Source organism: Lagopus muta, chromosome 6, assembly GCF_023343835.1.
Source record: "Lagopus muta isolate bLagMut1 chromosome 6, bLagMut1 primary, whole genome shotgun sequence".
Classification (NCBI taxonomy): Eukaryota; Metazoa; Chordata; class Aves; order Galliformes; family Phasianidae; genus Lagopus; species Lagopus muta.
The window spans coordinates 6,796,953-6,812,058 of NC_064438.1; the positions used below are offsets into that span (position 1 = coordinate 6,796,953).

The following is a 15,106-nucleotide window of genomic DNA, read 5'->3' on the forward strand; positions in this document are numbered from 1 at the left end:
ATTGAAGGGACTGGGAGGGCTGGGGGCCACAGCAACAGTGGGGACACTGGAAGGGACTGGAAGTGATGGGGACACAGTGTGGGAGCCAAGGGCGCTGGGGGCACTGGGGGAATACTGAAGGACAGGGGTGCCGCAAAGTCAGAGGGCACCAGGGACAGAGCCAGGCATCGGCACTGATAACCTCAGCCTCAGCAAACAGGCGACGGAGACGGCACTCACAGGGACAGCATGTCCTGCCCCCACCCCGAGTGTCCTCTGTGCCCCCCCGGAACTGAGCGCCTTCCCTGCAGGCACAGTGTGGACAGCAAACTTTATTTGGTGGCCAAATAAACACAGCAGCAAACCAACGTGGCCAATTCCACAACAGCAATCTAAGCACGTAGCCCTCATCCTATGGCTGGGGGGGTTACCCGGTGTGGGACCCCCCAGGCACTTTGGTGTGAGCAGGTTCAGGGCTTGGGTGTGGTGTTAGTGAAGGCACTGATGCAGGGCATTGGGGGGGCCCATACACACACACACACACACACACACAGACACACAGGGCCCCCCACACCCCTCACTCCTCCGCACGGCCCCGTGCTGGCCCATAGCGCTGCTGCCTCCTCCGCAGCTCCTCCACCTTCCACTCCAGGCTGCGCACAGCAGCCTCCAGGTGTGCAGCAGGGCTGGGCGAGGGGGCCCTGCCACCTCCCAGCAGCACGTAGAGCCCCCACAGCCCCAGCAGCATGGCCGCCCGAACCACGAGGCCGCTGCCCTCTGCCGCCGCCACGTGCAGGAAGGCTCCCAGGAAGACACAGAGCCGCAGCCAGCGCAGCACGGGCCGCAGCAGTGCCACGACCCGGCCCAGCAGCCATGGCAGGAGGTGGACCCACATCACAGCTAACAGCCCCCACAGCAAGACCCGCTGCACCGCGCCGGGGCTCAGCGCCACGCTGCCCGCCAGCCAGGCCCCTGTGCTTCAAAACACGGGAGAATATTTGAGACCAAGCAGCTGGGGCTGCACCCGGGCGAGCTCACATTGCACCGTGCTCACCGTGCAAGCCGCAGGCGTCCAGCAGATCCCCCAGTGCTCTGCTCAGCACGGCCAGGCCCGATGAGATGGCCGAGGCGGTGAGCCAGAGTGCAGCCAGCAGGCTCTGCAAAGAGAAAGGGCCTCATGGGGCCATGCCATGCTCACCACCACACCTCCCCCCCACCTCCGACTCCCTCTGCTCACCTCGGCCAGCAGGTGCAGCGGCTCGGCTCCCAGGCAGCCCTCCAGGCTGGCCCAGGCGGTGTGGCCCAGCTGCCACAGGGTCTCATTCAAGGCAGCCATGGCACCGCCGAAAGCCCCCATCCTTGGCACTGCCCACGGGGTCTGTGGGCAACGGGGGGGTGTGAGCTGCCCCCCCAGTCAGCCCCCCACAACCTGCTGCCCTCTCCAAGCCCCCCAACCGTATCCCCAGGGTGCCCTCTCAATGTGCTCACCCAGCATGCCACCCCATACTCCTCCATGACCCTCCTACGTCTTCCCCTATATCCCCCAATACAGACTCCGCAAATATGAACTCCCAGTATCCTCCGACGTGCCCCCCATACCACCCCATCTATCTGCCTGCCCATTCACCTCCACAACGCAGTACTCCCTGCAGTATACCCCAATATCCCATAACCCCATCTGCCTCCCTCATAGGGCTCACCCATATAACACCCCTGAATAGCCCCCCCAACACCCCAGTGTACCCCCATTCCCCCACTCCCCTCTACACGGCTCCCTCTCAACCTCCCTCAAAATGTTCCCCACCGATACACACAAACGTACCCCCATTGCTCCCAAGTGTGCCCACCCATGCCGCCTCCTAATATAACCCCCATCTCCCTACATGCCCCTCCCATGCTCATGCCTCCCATACGCCCCCTATGTAACCCATAGCACAGCCCCCCAATATTCCCCCATATGACCTTCCCCTCTGTACTCTTCAGTATCCCCCATATAGCCCCCCAACCCCCAGTGTCCCCCCATTGCCCCCCATTACAGCCCTCCCTCTAGTCCCTCAATATAGCCCCCCCTCCCGTATGTCCTCCATATGCTTCCTCAAAGCATTCCCCCCCCACCTGCCCCTCAATATCACCCTAGGTGCCCCAGTCTGTGCACTCAATACGCCCCCATTTACCCTCCCAGCACCCCCTGCCCACTCCAGGCCCTCTGCTCTCCTCCTCCCCCCCCACACCCTCCCAATCCCCCCTCCCCCATTCCCCCTCCAGCCCCCTTTTCCCCGTGCGCAGCGCTGTCCCCCTCCCCCCCCATCCCCCTTGTCCCCCCCCCCATCCTCTCCCCGTGTCCCCCCTCGTCCTCCCCCCGTTCCCCCCGGGGTTCTCCCGCACCCTCGCACAGGGCAGCGCCGCCCACTGCCGCACGGGGGCGCTGCGGGGCAGGTCGGCCGCAACGCACGAACGGTCCTGCCGCGAGCCCGCCGCCGCGGGGCGCCATGGGAGCTGCAGTCCTGCGCGGGGTGCGCCGGGAGGCGGGGGGAGGGGGTGTGTGCACTGGCGCGGGGCACGCCGGGAGCACTTCCGTTTCCGGCGGCCGCCTGAGCGGAGCCCGCGTAAGCGCTCCGAGCGTCGGTGAGGACGCGCGGAGCCGGAAGTGGAACCAGAAGCAGCCGGAAGCGGAGCGCGCAGGGCCCGCCATGGCTCTCATCTGCTCCAGTGAGCGGGGGGCCGCCCGGGGGGGGCGGCGGCGGTGGGGGGACGGGGGGACGTCGGGACCACGCCGTGACCTGCGCCGCCCCCTACGCTGTCCCCACAGTCTCCAACGAGGTCCCCGAGCACCCGTGCGTGTCGCCGGTGTCCAACCACGTGTACGAGCGGCGGCTGATCGAGAAATACATTGCGGAGAACGGCACCGACCCCGTCAACAACCAGCCCTTGTCCGAAGAGCAGCTCATAGACATCAAAGGTGGGAGGGCACGGGGGGACGCCGGGAGCCCGTCCCCGCGCTGCCGGCGGGGGCACGAGGGGCTGTGGTGAAGGGCAAGGAGCTGAGGGTGCATCTGTGTTGGCAGTTGCCCATCCCATCCGGCCCAAGCCACCATCGGCCACCAGCATCCCGGCCATCCTGAAGGCGCTGCAGGATGAGTGGGTAAGTTGCAGAGAGCTGAGGTGTGGGGCTGAGTGCCGCCCCCTGACTCCCCTTCTGGTGCCCTCGTAGGATGCCGTCATGCTGCACAGCTTCACGCTGCGCCAGCAGCTGCAAACCACGCGCCAGGAGCTGTCCCACGCGCTGTACCAGCATGATGCTGCCTGCCGTGTCATCGCACGGCTTACCAAGGAGGTCACTGCTGCCAGAGAAGGTGAGCTTGGATGAAGGGGGCTGCAAAACTCCAGGGAAAGAGAACCATAGAGCCACAGAATGGCCTGGGTTGAAAAGGTCCTCAATGGCCATCTAGTTCCAACCCCCTGCTATGTGCAGGGTCGCCAGCCACTAGACTAGGCTGCCCGGAGCCACTGCAGCCTGGCCTTGAGTGCCTCCAGGGTGGAGGGTGGAACTCGTAATGTTTCTCTGCTTCTGCAGCTCTGGCCACACTGAAACCGCAGGCCGGCCTTATCGTGCCACAGGCAGTGCCGTCCTCACAGCCTAATGTGCCGGTGAGTTTCTTCTACCTGACTATGTGTCTCTCTCCTATTTCCTACCTGCATATAACTGAGCCCTTCTCTGTTCCACGCAGGGAGCAGGGGAGTCCATGGAGCTGGGTGAGCTTGCAGGCATGACCCCTGAGATTATCCAGAAGGTAAGGACTTGTGCTACCTGTGCTGTTCCAGCTCTAAGCTACTCCCTGTCCTGCTGCTGGGAGAGCCCAGGTTGGCTGTAACCACTGTTGTGCTGTTTCGTAGCTTCAAGACAAGGCCACTGTGCTGACCACAGAGCGCAAGAAGGTGAGCGGCCACATTTCATGCTTACATTTCACATTCAGGATACCACAGTGATCACAAGATATGCATGGTGTGTTCCTAGAGAGACAAATGTTCATCCCCATGCCATTTTCTGTTTGCAGAGGGGCAAAACAGTGCCAGAGGAGCTGGTGAAGCCAGAGGAGCTCAGCAAGTACCGGCAGGTTGCCTCGCATGTGGTGAGTTCTACAGTGCTTTCAAGAACTCACCCTCTGCTGGGCAATGTCCAAACCCACAGTTCTGTTGCTGGTCAGTGCCAGGGCGGTCATGGCTCTCTCCATGGAGACCAGTGCTGCAGTGGAGGTGGCTTCCAGCAAAGCCCCTTGCAAGACCTTTTGGGTTCACTTTGGGGTATTTTCCTGCTTGTGGCACCAACCTGGCCTCTTTCTGCCTCGCACAGGGGCTGCACAGTGCCAGCATTCCAGGAATCCTGGCCTTGGACCTCTGTCCTTCCGACACCAACAAGATCCTCACTGGTAAGGGAGCCACATCCCTCTTTGTTGTCAGCACAGACCCTTCAACTTCCTGGGAATGGGGCCCTTTCTCTGACCTTTTGTGAGGTTGGAGTGAGCAAAGGGGCATGAGGAATTCTCTTGGCTCACATCCTGAGAGCTTCTCAGGACAGAGATCTCAAAGAGCAGCAGGTGGATGTTGAAGTTGGCCAGCCACAAGTCCCATCTGATAGTTCCCTGCTTCGTTTGCTAGGTGGGGCTGATAAAAATGTCATCGTCTTTGATAAGAGCTCGGAGCAGATCCTGGCGACACTCAAGGGCCACTCTAAGAAGGTCACCAGTGTTGTGTTCCACCCCTCACAGGTGTGCTGCTGCCCTCTTCAAGCTTTCCCTTCCTGCCTGTAAAGGAGCTCGTGAACAGAGTCACGGCACTGTTTTGATGTTAAAGTTCGTGCTTTATCCCTTTATCTCTAGGATTTGGTGTTCTCAGCTTCTCCTGATGCCACCATCCGGATCTGGTCTGTGCCCAATGCTTCCTGTGTGCAGGTTGTCCGTGCCCATGAGGGCTCTGTGACAGGGCTCAGCCTGCATGCCACGGGTGATTACCTTCTGAGCTCTTCTGATGACCAGGTGAGAGGCAGCCTGGGCTCAGGGCGCATGGACACCCTGCTTGGTGGCTGCATGCTCAATGCCACGCGTGTCTCTTCCAGTACTGGGCCTTCTCAGACATCCAGACGGGCCGTGTTCTCACCAAGGTGACAGATGAGAGCTCTGGCTGCGGTAAGGCAAAGAGTACCCGTGCTGTGGAGCTCCTGTGGCTGTGCGGAGGGGGGATTTTCTTCCCTGGGAGCTCCTGGTAGCAGGGTTCTCACAGGAGAGAGCCTCCCCAACCCTCGTATGTCTCTCTGTCTCTGCAGCCCTCACCTGTGCCCAATTCCACCCAGATGGGCTCATCTTTGGAACGGGAACGATGGATTCTCAGATCAAAATCTGGGATCTGAAGGTAGGACTGGCCCTGGGCAGGCAGGGGTTGGGCAGCGGGTGCTGTGTGTCACACAGAGCTTTGTGTGCCCCCTGGAGTGACAGCCCTGTGGCTTTCCTCATCCTTGCTTCTCTGGGCACGTGCGAATTCTGTCGTCTTTGTGCGCTGTTGTCTCTCTCCTCGCCAAGCTGCTGCCCTGGGGAGGCAGAGGATGCTTGAGGCCCATGTTTGATCCTCCTGTCCCCAGGAACGCACCAACGTGGCCAACTTCCCAGGGCACTCGGGCCCCATCACCAGCATTGCCTTCTCTGAGAACGGCTACTACCTGGCCACAGCTGCAGACGACTCCTCTGTCAAGCTCTGGGACTTGCGTAAACTGAAGAACTTCAAGACGTTGCAGCTGGACAATAACTTCGAGGTGTGGAGGCTCCCTTGTCCCAGCGTTGGCCACCCGAGCCCTGCCGTTTTGCTCTGCTTGGGGTGCTGGAGGACAGAGAGGGCACTGCACCTCTGGCACGGTGTCTGGAGGGAATTTCCTGGGCCTGGCCTGAAGCTTTGTTTCCTCTGCTCCTCCCCAGGTGAAGTCTCTCATCTTTGACCAGAGTGGCACCTACCTGGCGCTGGGCGGCACAGACGTCCAGATCTACATCTGCAAGCAGTGGACAGAAATCCTCCACTTCACTGGTACGGGGCTGTGGGGCTGAGAGTGGTAGGGAAGCCTCTCCCACCTCTTCGTGACATAACCATATGCTGTCTTCCCTCTGCAGAGCACAGTGGCCTCACCACAGGGGTGGCTTTTGGCCACCATGCCAAGTTCATCGCCTCGACAGGCATGGACCGCAGCCTGAAGTTCTACAGCCTGTAGCCTCGGGTGTGGGGCTGGCAGCGCTCACTGCAGTGCTGGGATTTGGGGTGGGGATTGGGTGGGAGGGCTTTCCTTTCTCCTTTAGATTTCCTTGCTGTAACTGTTGGCGGGGGGAGGGAGGGGTTAGTTTGGATGTCACCATGCTTCATGGATTTGTTGTTTTAGTTTTCTAGTTTCGTGTTGGTCTTTCTGGCTTTAGACTCTCTTCTGTGGCTGTGGTACACTTGAAAGGCTCCAACCTGTACCCCGGTGGATAGTTGTGATGGAGGGATGGGGGACTGTGCAGTTTTGTAAGCAGTTATCTAGTTTCAGTACATAAATAAAGAACTATTCACCACAGCCCTGGTCAGCACGGTGGGGGCAAGGGGAGCCAGAACAGACCTGGTTCTGCTGGGGTTCCATCCCTCCCTCCCCACCTTAAGCCCACATCACTCCCATCCCACAGATGCCACCACTAGTCTTTGCCAGTTGCTGGTTTATTGTTCCCACTTGCCCCCACCGGGACCAGAGCACTGGGGCTCTGTCCTGATCAGGAGGAGGAGCGAGGAGGCAGCAGCACACGCTTAAGGTCTCCCCACTGCAGGACCCTTCGGCAAGACAACGCATCCCCAGGAGGTGACTGTGCCCACGATGTCTGCTGTCTTCCTGGCCCCTGCAGCTCGTCGGGCCCCTGGGGACAGGAGCACAGGGGTTGGTTTGGGAAAGGCAAGGGCAGATAGGGACCCCCCACCGCAGCCCCACTTACGGGAAGGCATGGCCTCTTGACAGGAGGGCCGGCAGGGCTCGGGCTGCGACAGGTGGCACACTGAGGCACTGCACAGGATGTACACCTGTGGGACACGGTGCCATGTCACACCCGGTGTCATGGCAGGGTCCCACTGAGCAGGAGGACACCCCTGCCTCACCTCTCCCTCCAGCACCACCATGGAAGGGCTGTCCACAAAGGCAAAGGTGGAGATAGCAAAGCGCTGGTAGTGGCTGGGGAAGGGCATCTGCAGCGTGGCAGGTCCCACCGGCACCAGCTGCGTCCTGTAGTTGTCCCCAGCAAAGGGGCACCTGAGGGATGACCGAAGACCCTGTGTCAGCGTAAGTGAGCCCTGCCAGCCCCCCTTTCCCCATCTGCTCACCCGTCCACCAGGATGGGCCACTGGGGCTCAGCTGCTGGGCTGGTGCTGGGGGCTGCCCAGCACTGGTGCAGGACCAGCACCAGATTGGGGTCGGTCTTCTGCAGCAGCCGCACCTCCACGTAGATGGGGTCCCGCAGCACCTTCACCAGCGGGTAGTCGGTGTCAGGGTGGTAGGAGCTGTAGCTCTCATCTACGGGAGGGTTTGAGGCTGAGCGGGGCACAGGGCTGTGGGAAGGCGCCGGGGTGGAAAGTATGGGGATGGGAAGCACAGGGATGGAGGACAGTGCAGTGAGGGTGTGAGAATGGGGATGGGGACGGGGGATGTGAGGACGGAAGTAATCAGGAGTGGGGGGCACAGGGATGGGGGTGGAGAGCAGGGGATGGAGAACCGGGACGGGCTCACCGGTGGCGATGCGCAGCTGCAGCTGGAGCGGCCCCGGCTGTGCCAGAGGAGCAGCGGTAGGGGGCACAGCCACCTCCAGGCTCAGCGGCAGCAGCTCAGTGGCATTGTAAATGCAGCGGGCGTGGAGGCTGCGGGGGGACAATGGGGTGAGCAGCACTGTGAGCGTCCCCATGCCCCCCACCCGTCGTCCCCTTACATGTAAACACTGTCACGGGTGACAGAGCCACGGGGCCCTGGCTGGACATCAATGGTGGAGATGAGCTGGTTCTCGTAGACCAGCCGGTCCTCAATCACCTGGGGGGGGGGAGCACATGGTGGTCAGGCTCCCATTTGGCAGTCGGGTAGGGGAGAGGTCTCAGGGCTGTACCCCCACCTGCACAGTGGTGCCACACTGCGTGACAGGGAAGTGGAAGAGGACGAAGGTGTCAGAGGTCTGGGCAGGCTGGCAGCCAGGCTGGGTGCTGGCCAGGCGCACGCTGTCCAAGTTGTAGGGCTGCGCCGACAGCCCCCGTGGCACCACCAGCACGAAGTGGCCCTCAGGCAGGCACTGTACGGTGGCTGTGGCACACAGAGGTGCAGTCATGTGCTGCAGTTGGCCACAGCAAGCAATGGGTTGCCCGCTGCTGAGCCCTACCTGTGTTGCCGTAATAGCAGGGCGTCGCACGGTCTGTGTCATCAAAGCAGCAGCCTGCCTGCAGGCAGGCATCACGGCCCGGCGGGGACACGCAGGACAGCCTCCCCACTGCTACCTGGCACTGCTCCCGTGTCAGAGGCTCACCTGGGGCAGGGAGCACTCAGCAGCACACATGCCCACAGCGAGCGGCCCCCTGCCCAACCTCAGCAACCTCTTGCCCACCTCCAGCATCTCCCTGCCCACCCTTCTGCCCAACTATCCCTGTCAACCCACAGCATCCTCTTCCCAGGCATCTTCCTTCCAGCCTTAAGCGTCCCTCTGCCCACACCAAGCACCCTCTGTTCACTTTCCTGTCCAAGCATCCCCACAGCATTCCCTGGGGAGGGGGATTTCCCTGCCAACCCAAACCATCCTGCCCACTCCAAGAATCCCCCAGCCCAACATGACTGTCCACCTACCCAACCCAACCCAAACGTATCCCTGCCCACCCTTCTGCCCAAGCATTTTCCTGTCTGACCACAGCATTCTCCTGCTCAAGCATCTCTAGCTTACCCAAAGTATCCCTGTGCCTATCCTGAGCATCCCCCTGCCCAAATATCTGTAGCCCACCCCAAGCATCCTTGTGCCCACCTTCCTCAGATACCCTCCACCCACTCCCAGCACCCTCAAGTCTCTATGCACAGGTCTCTATGCCCCATCCCATGCTATCCACTTACCTGCCCCCGCCGACGAGTAGAAGAGAGCCGTGGGATGCAGCAGCCCAGGCTGGGCTTGGGACTGCAGCCCTGGTCGTGGTGGTAGCCCTGGGCGCAGCAGCCCTGGTCGGGGCTGGCTGGGCTGCAGCAGCCCTGCTTGGCTCTGGAGGCTGGGGCGCAGGAGGCTGCCCTGGGTGTGGGACTGGAGGCTGGGGAGAAGCAAGCCCAGCTGGCTTTGGGGCTGGAGGCCTGGGCGGACAAACCCTGCCTGTGCATGAGTGCTGCTGTGCATCGAGCCAGGCTGCAGTCCGGGTTGCACTAAGCTAGGCTGGTTTGGGGGCTGGAGACCAGAGTGAAAAAGGCCTGCTTGGATTTGACTGCCAGCATGCACCAGCCCAGGCTGGTTCTGGAGCTGAGGACCTGGGCGGAGGACACCTGGCCGGGTTTGACCTCCTGGATGCAGTAATCCATGCTGGTTTGGGGATTGAAGACCTTGGTGAAGGACACCTGGTTGGGTTTCACTCCCTGGGCGCACTAATCCATGCTGGTTTGAGGACTGAAGACCTGGGCGAGGGATGCCTGGTTGTGTTTGATACCCTGGGTGCACTAATCCATGCTGATTTGGGGACTGAAGACCCGGGCGAAGGACACCTGGTTGGGTTTGACCCCCTGGGTGTGCTAATCCATGCTGGTTTGAAGATTGAAGACCTGGGCGAAGGACCCCTGATTGCATTTGACCCCCTGGGTGTGCTAATCCATGCTGGTTTGAAGATTGAAGACCTGGGCGAAGGACCCCTGATTGCATTTGACCCCCTGGGTGTGCTAATCCATGCTGATTTGAAGATTGAAGACCTGGGCGAAGGACACCTGGTTGGGTTTGACTCCCTGGACGCACTAATCCTTGCTGGTTTTGGGACTGAAGACCTGGGCGAAGGACTCCTGGTTGGATCTGACTTCCAACATGCACAAATGCAGGCTGGTTTGGGGACTGAAGGCCTGGATGAAGGAGACCCATCTGGGTTTGACCACTAGCGTGGATCGTCCCAGGTTGGTTTTGGGGCTGGGGTCTTGGGTGCTCCATGCCGGGCTGAGGCTGGTGCTGCAGCTCTGAGGGCTCCAGGATGGGCTGTGCGTGTGCCACAGGGTGACTCTGCTCCATGGGGCCTCTGGGGGGCAGCTGGGGGCGAGGGACGGCCAGGGCAGAATGGGCTATGTGCTGCAGGAGGCCGGGCCGTGGCCGGGGGATGAGGACATCAACACCGTGACCTGTCAGGGCGCCATTGCCCCGCTCGGGCTGGTGGTGGCCATGCACGTTCTCATCTCTGAGGACCTCGTAGCCAGCTGGCTGTGGGCACGTCATGTTCACCTCGTAGGAGGCAGCCACCACCCCACTGAGCAGCATCTCCTCCAGCTGCACCCGCAGCACGTAGCGGCTGTCCTGTGGCAGGGAAAGCAGGAGGTGTAACCCCATCCCAGCTCACCGGGTGCTCCACAAGCAAGCACAGCCTCACCTTCAGCACCACGTGGCAGCCCTTGTAGCCGGCTGAGAAGACTAGCCCACCATCCTCCACAGCGCTGAGCCAGTGCAGACAGATGGAGCAGTTGGCCACTTCGAAGCGGGTGCCAAACTCATCTGCGAGGACACGGCGGTGGTGAGGCTGACCCCTTCCCACCCCCCTCATACTGCCACGGGATGCCCATCACTCACCCAGGACCTTGAAGCGCATGGTGCGGCCACGCGTGGGGAACGCCAGCAGCTGCATGCCAAAGTCCCCACAATCGTAATGGTACCGCAGCAGTGCCGAGCCAGAGGGCAGCCATGTGGGCAGCAGCAGTAGCAACGGCAGCAGCAGGGAGCAGCTCCAGGCCATCTCAGCGCTGAGCACAACACGGAGCTTCCCGTGGGTCTCCTCCATTTATACCTGGGCAACAATCAGATGACTGAGGCGTCAGAGAAGTGATGGGGGGGAAGCGAAAGCTTTTTGAAGGCCAGCATGCCCTGTGTCCTGCAAATGGGGAATTGAGATCTGGTGCTAGACCAAGAAATGGGGCTGAAGCAGCACTGTGCTGGCATAAGACCCCACAGCTCCATGGTGTATGCCATCCGGCACCCTGCTGGCCATGGGAGCATGCCAAGGAGTCCATGGAGCAGTGCTACAGCAGGGACATCTTCCGCCAGGCTGGGCTGCCCCAGTCCCTGTCCAAATGCTCTCATGGCCAGGGGTGCCCCCACGCACAGACCCAGGTCGCTCTGCCCCACTCATGGTGCCACAGGGGAACCGAAAGTCAGTTGGAGATCACGGTGCCCCACAGCTGTCATGGGCTCGGGGAAATGCTCCTGCAAATGGGGAATTGAGACTGCTGCTCCCAGCAGAGCACAGGAGTCCCTGGACACCCCTTGGCTCATTCGTCACCCCACACCGCACCGGTGCCGTTGCCAGCAGTGCTCCAAGGTGCTTAGTGTAACAGCAGTGGGGTGCCCACTGTCACCAAGTAGAGGGGGCACAAAGACCTGGAAGCGAGTTGTGCCCAGGCTGGAGGTGTGGGGAGTGCTCCATGGGGCTGGGAAGGACCTTGCTCCCCTCAGGTTGCTGCTGACAGCAGCATTTCATGTTTCTCCTGTGCGCTTCCCCCGCCCCTCATTCCCCCCTCCCCAGTTTCTCTTCTGGGTCCTGCTCTTAGTGAAGCTTAAATTCTCTCACCCTGACCCCAGTCCTGCTTTGGGGTCACAGCCGGCTCCAGACCTGCTCCAAGCCTACACAGACCCAAGGAGCCCTGGAGCTCAGCCATCAAGCCCCAACTGTTGGAGCCAGGCACCCATGGGGCAACATTCCCCTTCCATGGGAGGATAAAGGATGATTTCTGAGCCAGGACTGCATGGAGACATTCAGCTCAGCAGGAAGAGAGCATGGCTCAACAAGACTTGGGCTCAGTCTTCTCTTTTCTTGGAGAGCAACTCCAGATGTAAAATCCCACTTTGGGGCTGAGCACAGGAAACGTGACCGCTGCTGCTCCTTGCCCAGCACACTCACACCCCGAGTGAAGGGGCCTCATTAACCTCCACCAAGACTCATTAACTCCCAACGTGCCCCCCGGTACAACCATTGCCTTTATTGAGCAGCTCACAACTTGATAGCAGGAGCAGGGCTCAAGTGCAGCTCCAAGAACTGCACAATCTCCTGCCACGAGTGCTGCTGAGCCCTGGCATGGGGCTGGGGCTCTCCGCCCCACACCACAGGCAGAGGGTTGCCACGCAGGCTGGAGATGCTGCAGAGGGGTGAGCCGGGAGGCTCGATGAGGTGGCCAGCCCCAGGGTAGGACAGCAGGCGGTAGGCGTCCTGCGGCAGGCGTTCCGCGGCCAGCTGGGCGAAGAGTTTGCTGTTGAAGCTGCGATCGGCCTCACCCACCACAAAGAGGACCTTGCCTTGGATCTTCTCCACCGGGATGGCCGAGGAGCTGCAGGCTGGGCTGCGTGGGTCAGCGAAGATGGCCGAGTTGTCCATGGCACCCAGCTCGGTGAAGAGCATGCGCTCGGTCTGGTACGGGATGGAAGGGATGCGGAGGCCCTTGTAGAGCAGGGGGTTGCCATACAGGAAGGTCGTGCCGTTGATCCACACTGTGGCCACCACTTGCGGGAGGAAGGCGGCCATGGCCAGAGCCACCTCAGCCCCTTTGGACACACCAATGACACCCAGCCCTGGGCCTCGCACCTGCAGGGCGAGAGAAGACAGAGGGGGTGGTGGCACCGATGGGACGGCACCGGGACAGCCATGATCACTGGGGAAGCCCTGCTCACAAGGAGGCATCTCAGGGCCTCCTTGTGCACTGTGGCATCATCTCTGGTCATCAAGACAACCCTGTCAGCAGGATGTCCCCAAATTCAAGATGGTCCCGGCCATGGGGACGTTGCTCTCAGACATACAGTGTAGTTCTTGGATGGTCTGCACGAAGCCAGGAATTTGATTCAACAGCCCTTAGTGGGTCACTTCCAACTCGGCATATTCTGTGGTTCTATGATCTGTGCGTGTTCCCAATCACTACAACACTCCCTAGTCACCAGGAGGATGCCCCTGGCCACCAGGACACCTCTCCTCACCACGACCTCCATGACACCATGACATACCCAGGATGATCCCAGCCCTTCGTACAACCTCATTCATCAGCGTGTCCCTGTTTGCTGAGGCTGCCCACCACACCACAGCACTCACCTTCGGGTGCTGCAGGAGCAGCTTGGCAGCCTCCTCGAAATAGTCCAGGTCGAGCTGGGTTAGGCCTTTGGGGAGGTCCTCGTAGGCGAAGAAAGCCAAGGCCAGCACTGCAAAGCCCCGGCTGGCCAGCAGCCCAGCCCGGAACTCAATGAGACCACCCGCACCCCCAAACAAGTCGATCACTGCTGGAAAGGGCCCTGGGCCTGCAGGTAGCAAGGAACCCAACACCATGAAGGCTGCCACCAGCCCTTGCCACCACACTGCAGTACAAACCCAGACTGGGCGTCTTTCCACGCAGGATCCATCCCCAGCGGGTGCCAACAGCCCGTTACCATCCCACACCAAGGGGGTGGCCACCAGCCCACAGCCCAAACCCAGCCTTGGGGTCTTCCCACCAAGTAACCCCCCAGTCCCACCTCCAGCTCCAAGCCACTAGGGCAGCGACCCAGAGACCCTTTGGGGCTGCTCGTGTTCCCCAACTCACCTGGTGGCAGCAGCAGGGCCCCCCGCACCCTCCCTTCGCGGATGGGCACCCGCTGCACACCAGGGCCCACGTACCACCGCTCGGCGGTGCAGGTGGCCAGAGGCTCATCCTGCTGCACCGACACCAGGCGGAGGCCGTCAAACACCTCCAGGTGGATGAGGAAGGGGCTGCCCATCACATCACGCTTCACCAGGCGCTTGAAGAGGTTGTCAGGCTGCAGGAACCAGAAGAGTCCCATGGGCCAGACGCCGCTGTAGTTGCCCCCCAGGGCAGCGTGCCGCCCCACATCCACCGTGCCCTCCTCATCCGAGCGGTAGAAGGCACGTGCTTGGAAGCGCTCGCCATGCTCATCCATCAGCCAGGAACGCAGAGTCACCAACTGCCAGGGAGCCAGTCCAGAAACCACCACATGCACCATCTGGTCAGCCAGCGAGGAGCTCGGCGTCACCGTCACCTCCACCATGGTGCACCTGGGGACAGCAGCACGGCACCAGCGCGTCGGTGTGCTGCTCCAGGATCCCCCAGGAACCCCTCCCCGTTCACCTCAACCTCCTCTCTTCAGCACTGGCTACTGAAAGCTCTAGACCCACTGCCCTGCACTCACCCCCTTCCCAGAGAGCTAGGAGTCCTCCGTGGCCCCACCTGGTGGGGTGCACCCACACACCACACTGGAAAACCTTCCGCGTGCCCCAAAGCCACGTAGAGAAGACCCAAGCCCCTCTTACCCCCGCAGAGCAGGCGAAGGTGAGGTCAATTACTGCGTGCTGGAGACTGGCAGCACCTCGCCACCCCAGCAATCATTAACCCAGGAAGCAACAAGAATGCAGCCGCGAGGCTGATGACCCACAGTTCTGCCCCGCCCCATGGCAGGCTCCTCAGCCTTTCCCCTACTAGGGGTGGGGATGCAGCAGCGGGGAGCTCCGCCTGCCCCAGTGGAGAACACACAAATGTTGCATCCAGTTAACTGCCCGTGCTTCCCTCTGCCCAGGGTGTGTGGGATGGCTCCCTCCAGCAACTGCTCGTTCAGCGCAGCACAGGGAAACACGACCAGCAGGAAGAACGCAGAAATAGGCGCTCGTAAGGCAAGAAATTTACCTACAACTGTGAAGAGGTACACATGGGCTTCCAGCTCAACTCCTTCATTCCTCCCACCTCCCTACTGTCTCCCAGCCTAAAAGAGCAGGCAGGAGGCTGCAGTGTGCTCACTTGCGCTGCAACACAGTGAAGGTGCTCCCACCCCAGCACTCATTCTCAGGAGCAAGGCTTCTCCTAGAGGAAATGAAGCCCCAGGGGCAGGGGCCACGGTGCCCTGTGACCCCAGAGGTA

General features: G+C 61.2%; 4 protein-coding genes across 9 annotated transcripts; 1 reads left to right on the forward strand and 3 right to left on the reverse strand.

Annotated features, from left to right (window-relative positions):
* Positions 1-291: 291 nt before the first annotated feature.
* Positions 292-2,503, reverse strand: TMEM109 (transmembrane protein 109). The gene is made up of 4 exons (XM_048948339.1): positions 2,365-2,503; positions 1,217-1,357; positions 1,034-1,136; positions 292-951 (listed from the first exon to the last, which is right to left on the reverse strand). The coding sequence occupies exons 2-4, from the start codon at positions 1,334-1,336 to the stop codon at positions 557-559; spliced, it is 618 nt and encodes a 205-aa protein (XP_048804296.1). The 5' UTR covers positions 1,337-1,357; positions 2,365-2,503; the 3' UTR covers positions 292-556.
* Positions 2,504-2,547: 44 nt separating this feature from the next.
* On the forward strand, positions 2,548-6,568 carry PRPF19 (pre-mRNA processing factor 19). Its single transcript, XM_048948709.1, has 16 exons — positions 2,548-2,688; positions 2,789-2,938; positions 3,045-3,121; positions 3,191-3,332; positions 3,554-3,627; positions 3,708-3,770; positions 3,874-3,915; positions 4,035-4,109; positions 4,331-4,406; positions 4,636-4,745; positions 4,857-5,012; positions 5,093-5,162; positions 5,300-5,385; positions 5,612-5,782; positions 5,943-6,048; positions 6,132-6,568. Exons 1-16 carry the CDS (start codon positions 2,670-2,672, stop codon positions 6,227-6,229), a joined length of 1,515 nt encoding a protein of 504 aa, XP_048804666.1. The 5' UTR covers positions 2,548-2,669; the 3' UTR covers positions 6,230-6,568.
* A 119-nt stretch (positions 6,569-6,687) lies between these two features.
* On the reverse strand, positions 6,688-11,722 carry ZP1 (zona pellucida glycoprotein 1). 4 transcript variants are annotated; one of them, XM_048948708.1, is made up of 12 exons: positions 10,797-11,722; positions 10,600-10,721; positions 9,941-10,526; positions 9,110-9,796; positions 8,394-8,552; positions 8,133-8,317; positions 7,956-8,053; positions 7,760-7,887; positions 7,357-7,546; positions 7,135-7,285; positions 6,975-7,059; positions 6,688-6,899 (listed from the first exon to the last, which is right to left on the reverse strand). In XM_048948708.1, exons 1-12 carry the CDS (start codon positions 11,002-11,004, stop codon positions 6,793-6,795), a joined length of 2,706 nt encoding a protein of 901 aa, XP_048804665.1. In that variant the 5' UTR covers positions 11,005-11,722; the 3' UTR covers positions 6,688-6,792. The 4 variants fall into 4 exon arrangements, with proteins under 4 accessions (XP_048804665.1, XP_048804664.1, XP_048804662.1 ...); XM_048948707.1 differs by having other exon boundaries at positions 9,110-9,868; XM_048948705.1 differs by having other exon boundaries at positions 9,110-10,526.
* Positions 11,723-11,903: 181 nt separating this feature from the next.
* On the reverse strand, positions 11,904-15,018 carry BAAT (bile acid-CoA:amino acid N-acyltransferase). 3 transcript variants are annotated; one of them, XM_048948712.1, is made up of 4 exons: positions 14,423-15,018; positions 13,781-14,250; positions 13,297-13,499; positions 11,904-12,798 (listed from the first exon to the last, which is right to left on the reverse strand). In XM_048948712.1, exons 2-4 carry the CDS (start codon positions 14,241-14,243, stop codon positions 12,211-12,213), a joined length of 1,254 nt encoding a protein of 417 aa, XP_048804669.1. In that variant the 5' UTR covers positions 14,244-14,250; positions 14,423-15,018; the 3' UTR covers positions 11,904-12,210. The 3 variants fall into 3 exon arrangements, with proteins under 3 accessions (XP_048804669.1, XP_048804668.1, XP_048804667.1); XM_048948711.1 differs by having other exon boundaries at positions 11,907-12,798; positions 14,385-14,499; XM_048948710.1 differs by having other exon boundaries at positions 11,913-12,798; positions 14,506-15,018.
* Between the last annotated feature and the right edge of the window lie 88 nt (positions 15,019-15,106).

Excerpts from the sequence above, each read along its gene's own strand:
- TMEM109 (XM_048948339.1), bottom strand. The coding sequence starts at position 1,336 with ATGGGGGCTTTCGGCGGTGCCATGGCTGCCTTGAATGAGACCCTGTGG. Across the intron at positions 1,137-1,216 it reads CGCTGCACCTGCTGGCCGAG|AGCCTGCTGGCTGCACTCTG; the intron begins GTGAGCAGAGGG and ends TTCTCTTTGCAG. Across the intron at positions 952-1,033 it reads GGACGCCTGCGGCTTGCACG|GGGCCTGGCTGGCGGGCAGC; the intron begins GTGAGCACGGTG and ends TTTGAAGCACAG.
- PRPF19 (XM_048948709.1), top strand. Across the intron at positions 4,407-4,635 it reads CACCAACAAGATCCTCACTG|GTGGGGCTGATAAAAATGTC; the intron begins GTAAGGGAGCCA and ends TTCGTTTGCTAG. Across the intron at positions 5,163-5,299 it reads AGATGAGAGCTCTGGCTGCG|CCCTCACCTGTGCCCAATTC; the intron begins GTAAGGCAAAGA and ends CTGTCTCTGCAG.
- ZP1 (XM_048948705.1), bottom strand. The coding sequence starts at position 11,004 with ATGGAGGAGACCCACGGGAAGCTCCGTGTTGTGCTCAGCGCTGAGATG. Across the intron at positions 10,527-10,599 it reads GCTGCCACGTGGTGCTGAAG|GACAGCCGCTACGTGCTGCG; the intron begins GTGAGGCTGTGC and ends TCCCTGCCACAG. Across the intron at positions 8,318-8,393 it reads CTGCTATTACGGCAACACAG|CCACCGTACAGTGCCTGCCT; the intron begins GTAGGGCTCAGC and ends TGTGTGCCACAG.
- BAAT (XM_048948712.1), bottom strand. The coding sequence starts at position 14,243 with ATGGTGGAGGTGACGGTGACGCCGAGCTCCTCGCTGGCTGACCAGATG. Across the intron at positions 13,500-13,780 it reads GGCCCTGCTGCTGCCACCAG|GCCCAGGGCCCTTTCCAGCA; the intron begins GTGAGTTGGGGA and ends TGCTACCTGCAG. Across the intron at positions 12,799-13,296 it reads TGCTCCTGCAGCACCCGAAG|GTGCGAGGCCCAGGGCTGGG; the intron begins GTGAGTGCTGTG and ends CTCGCCCTGCAG.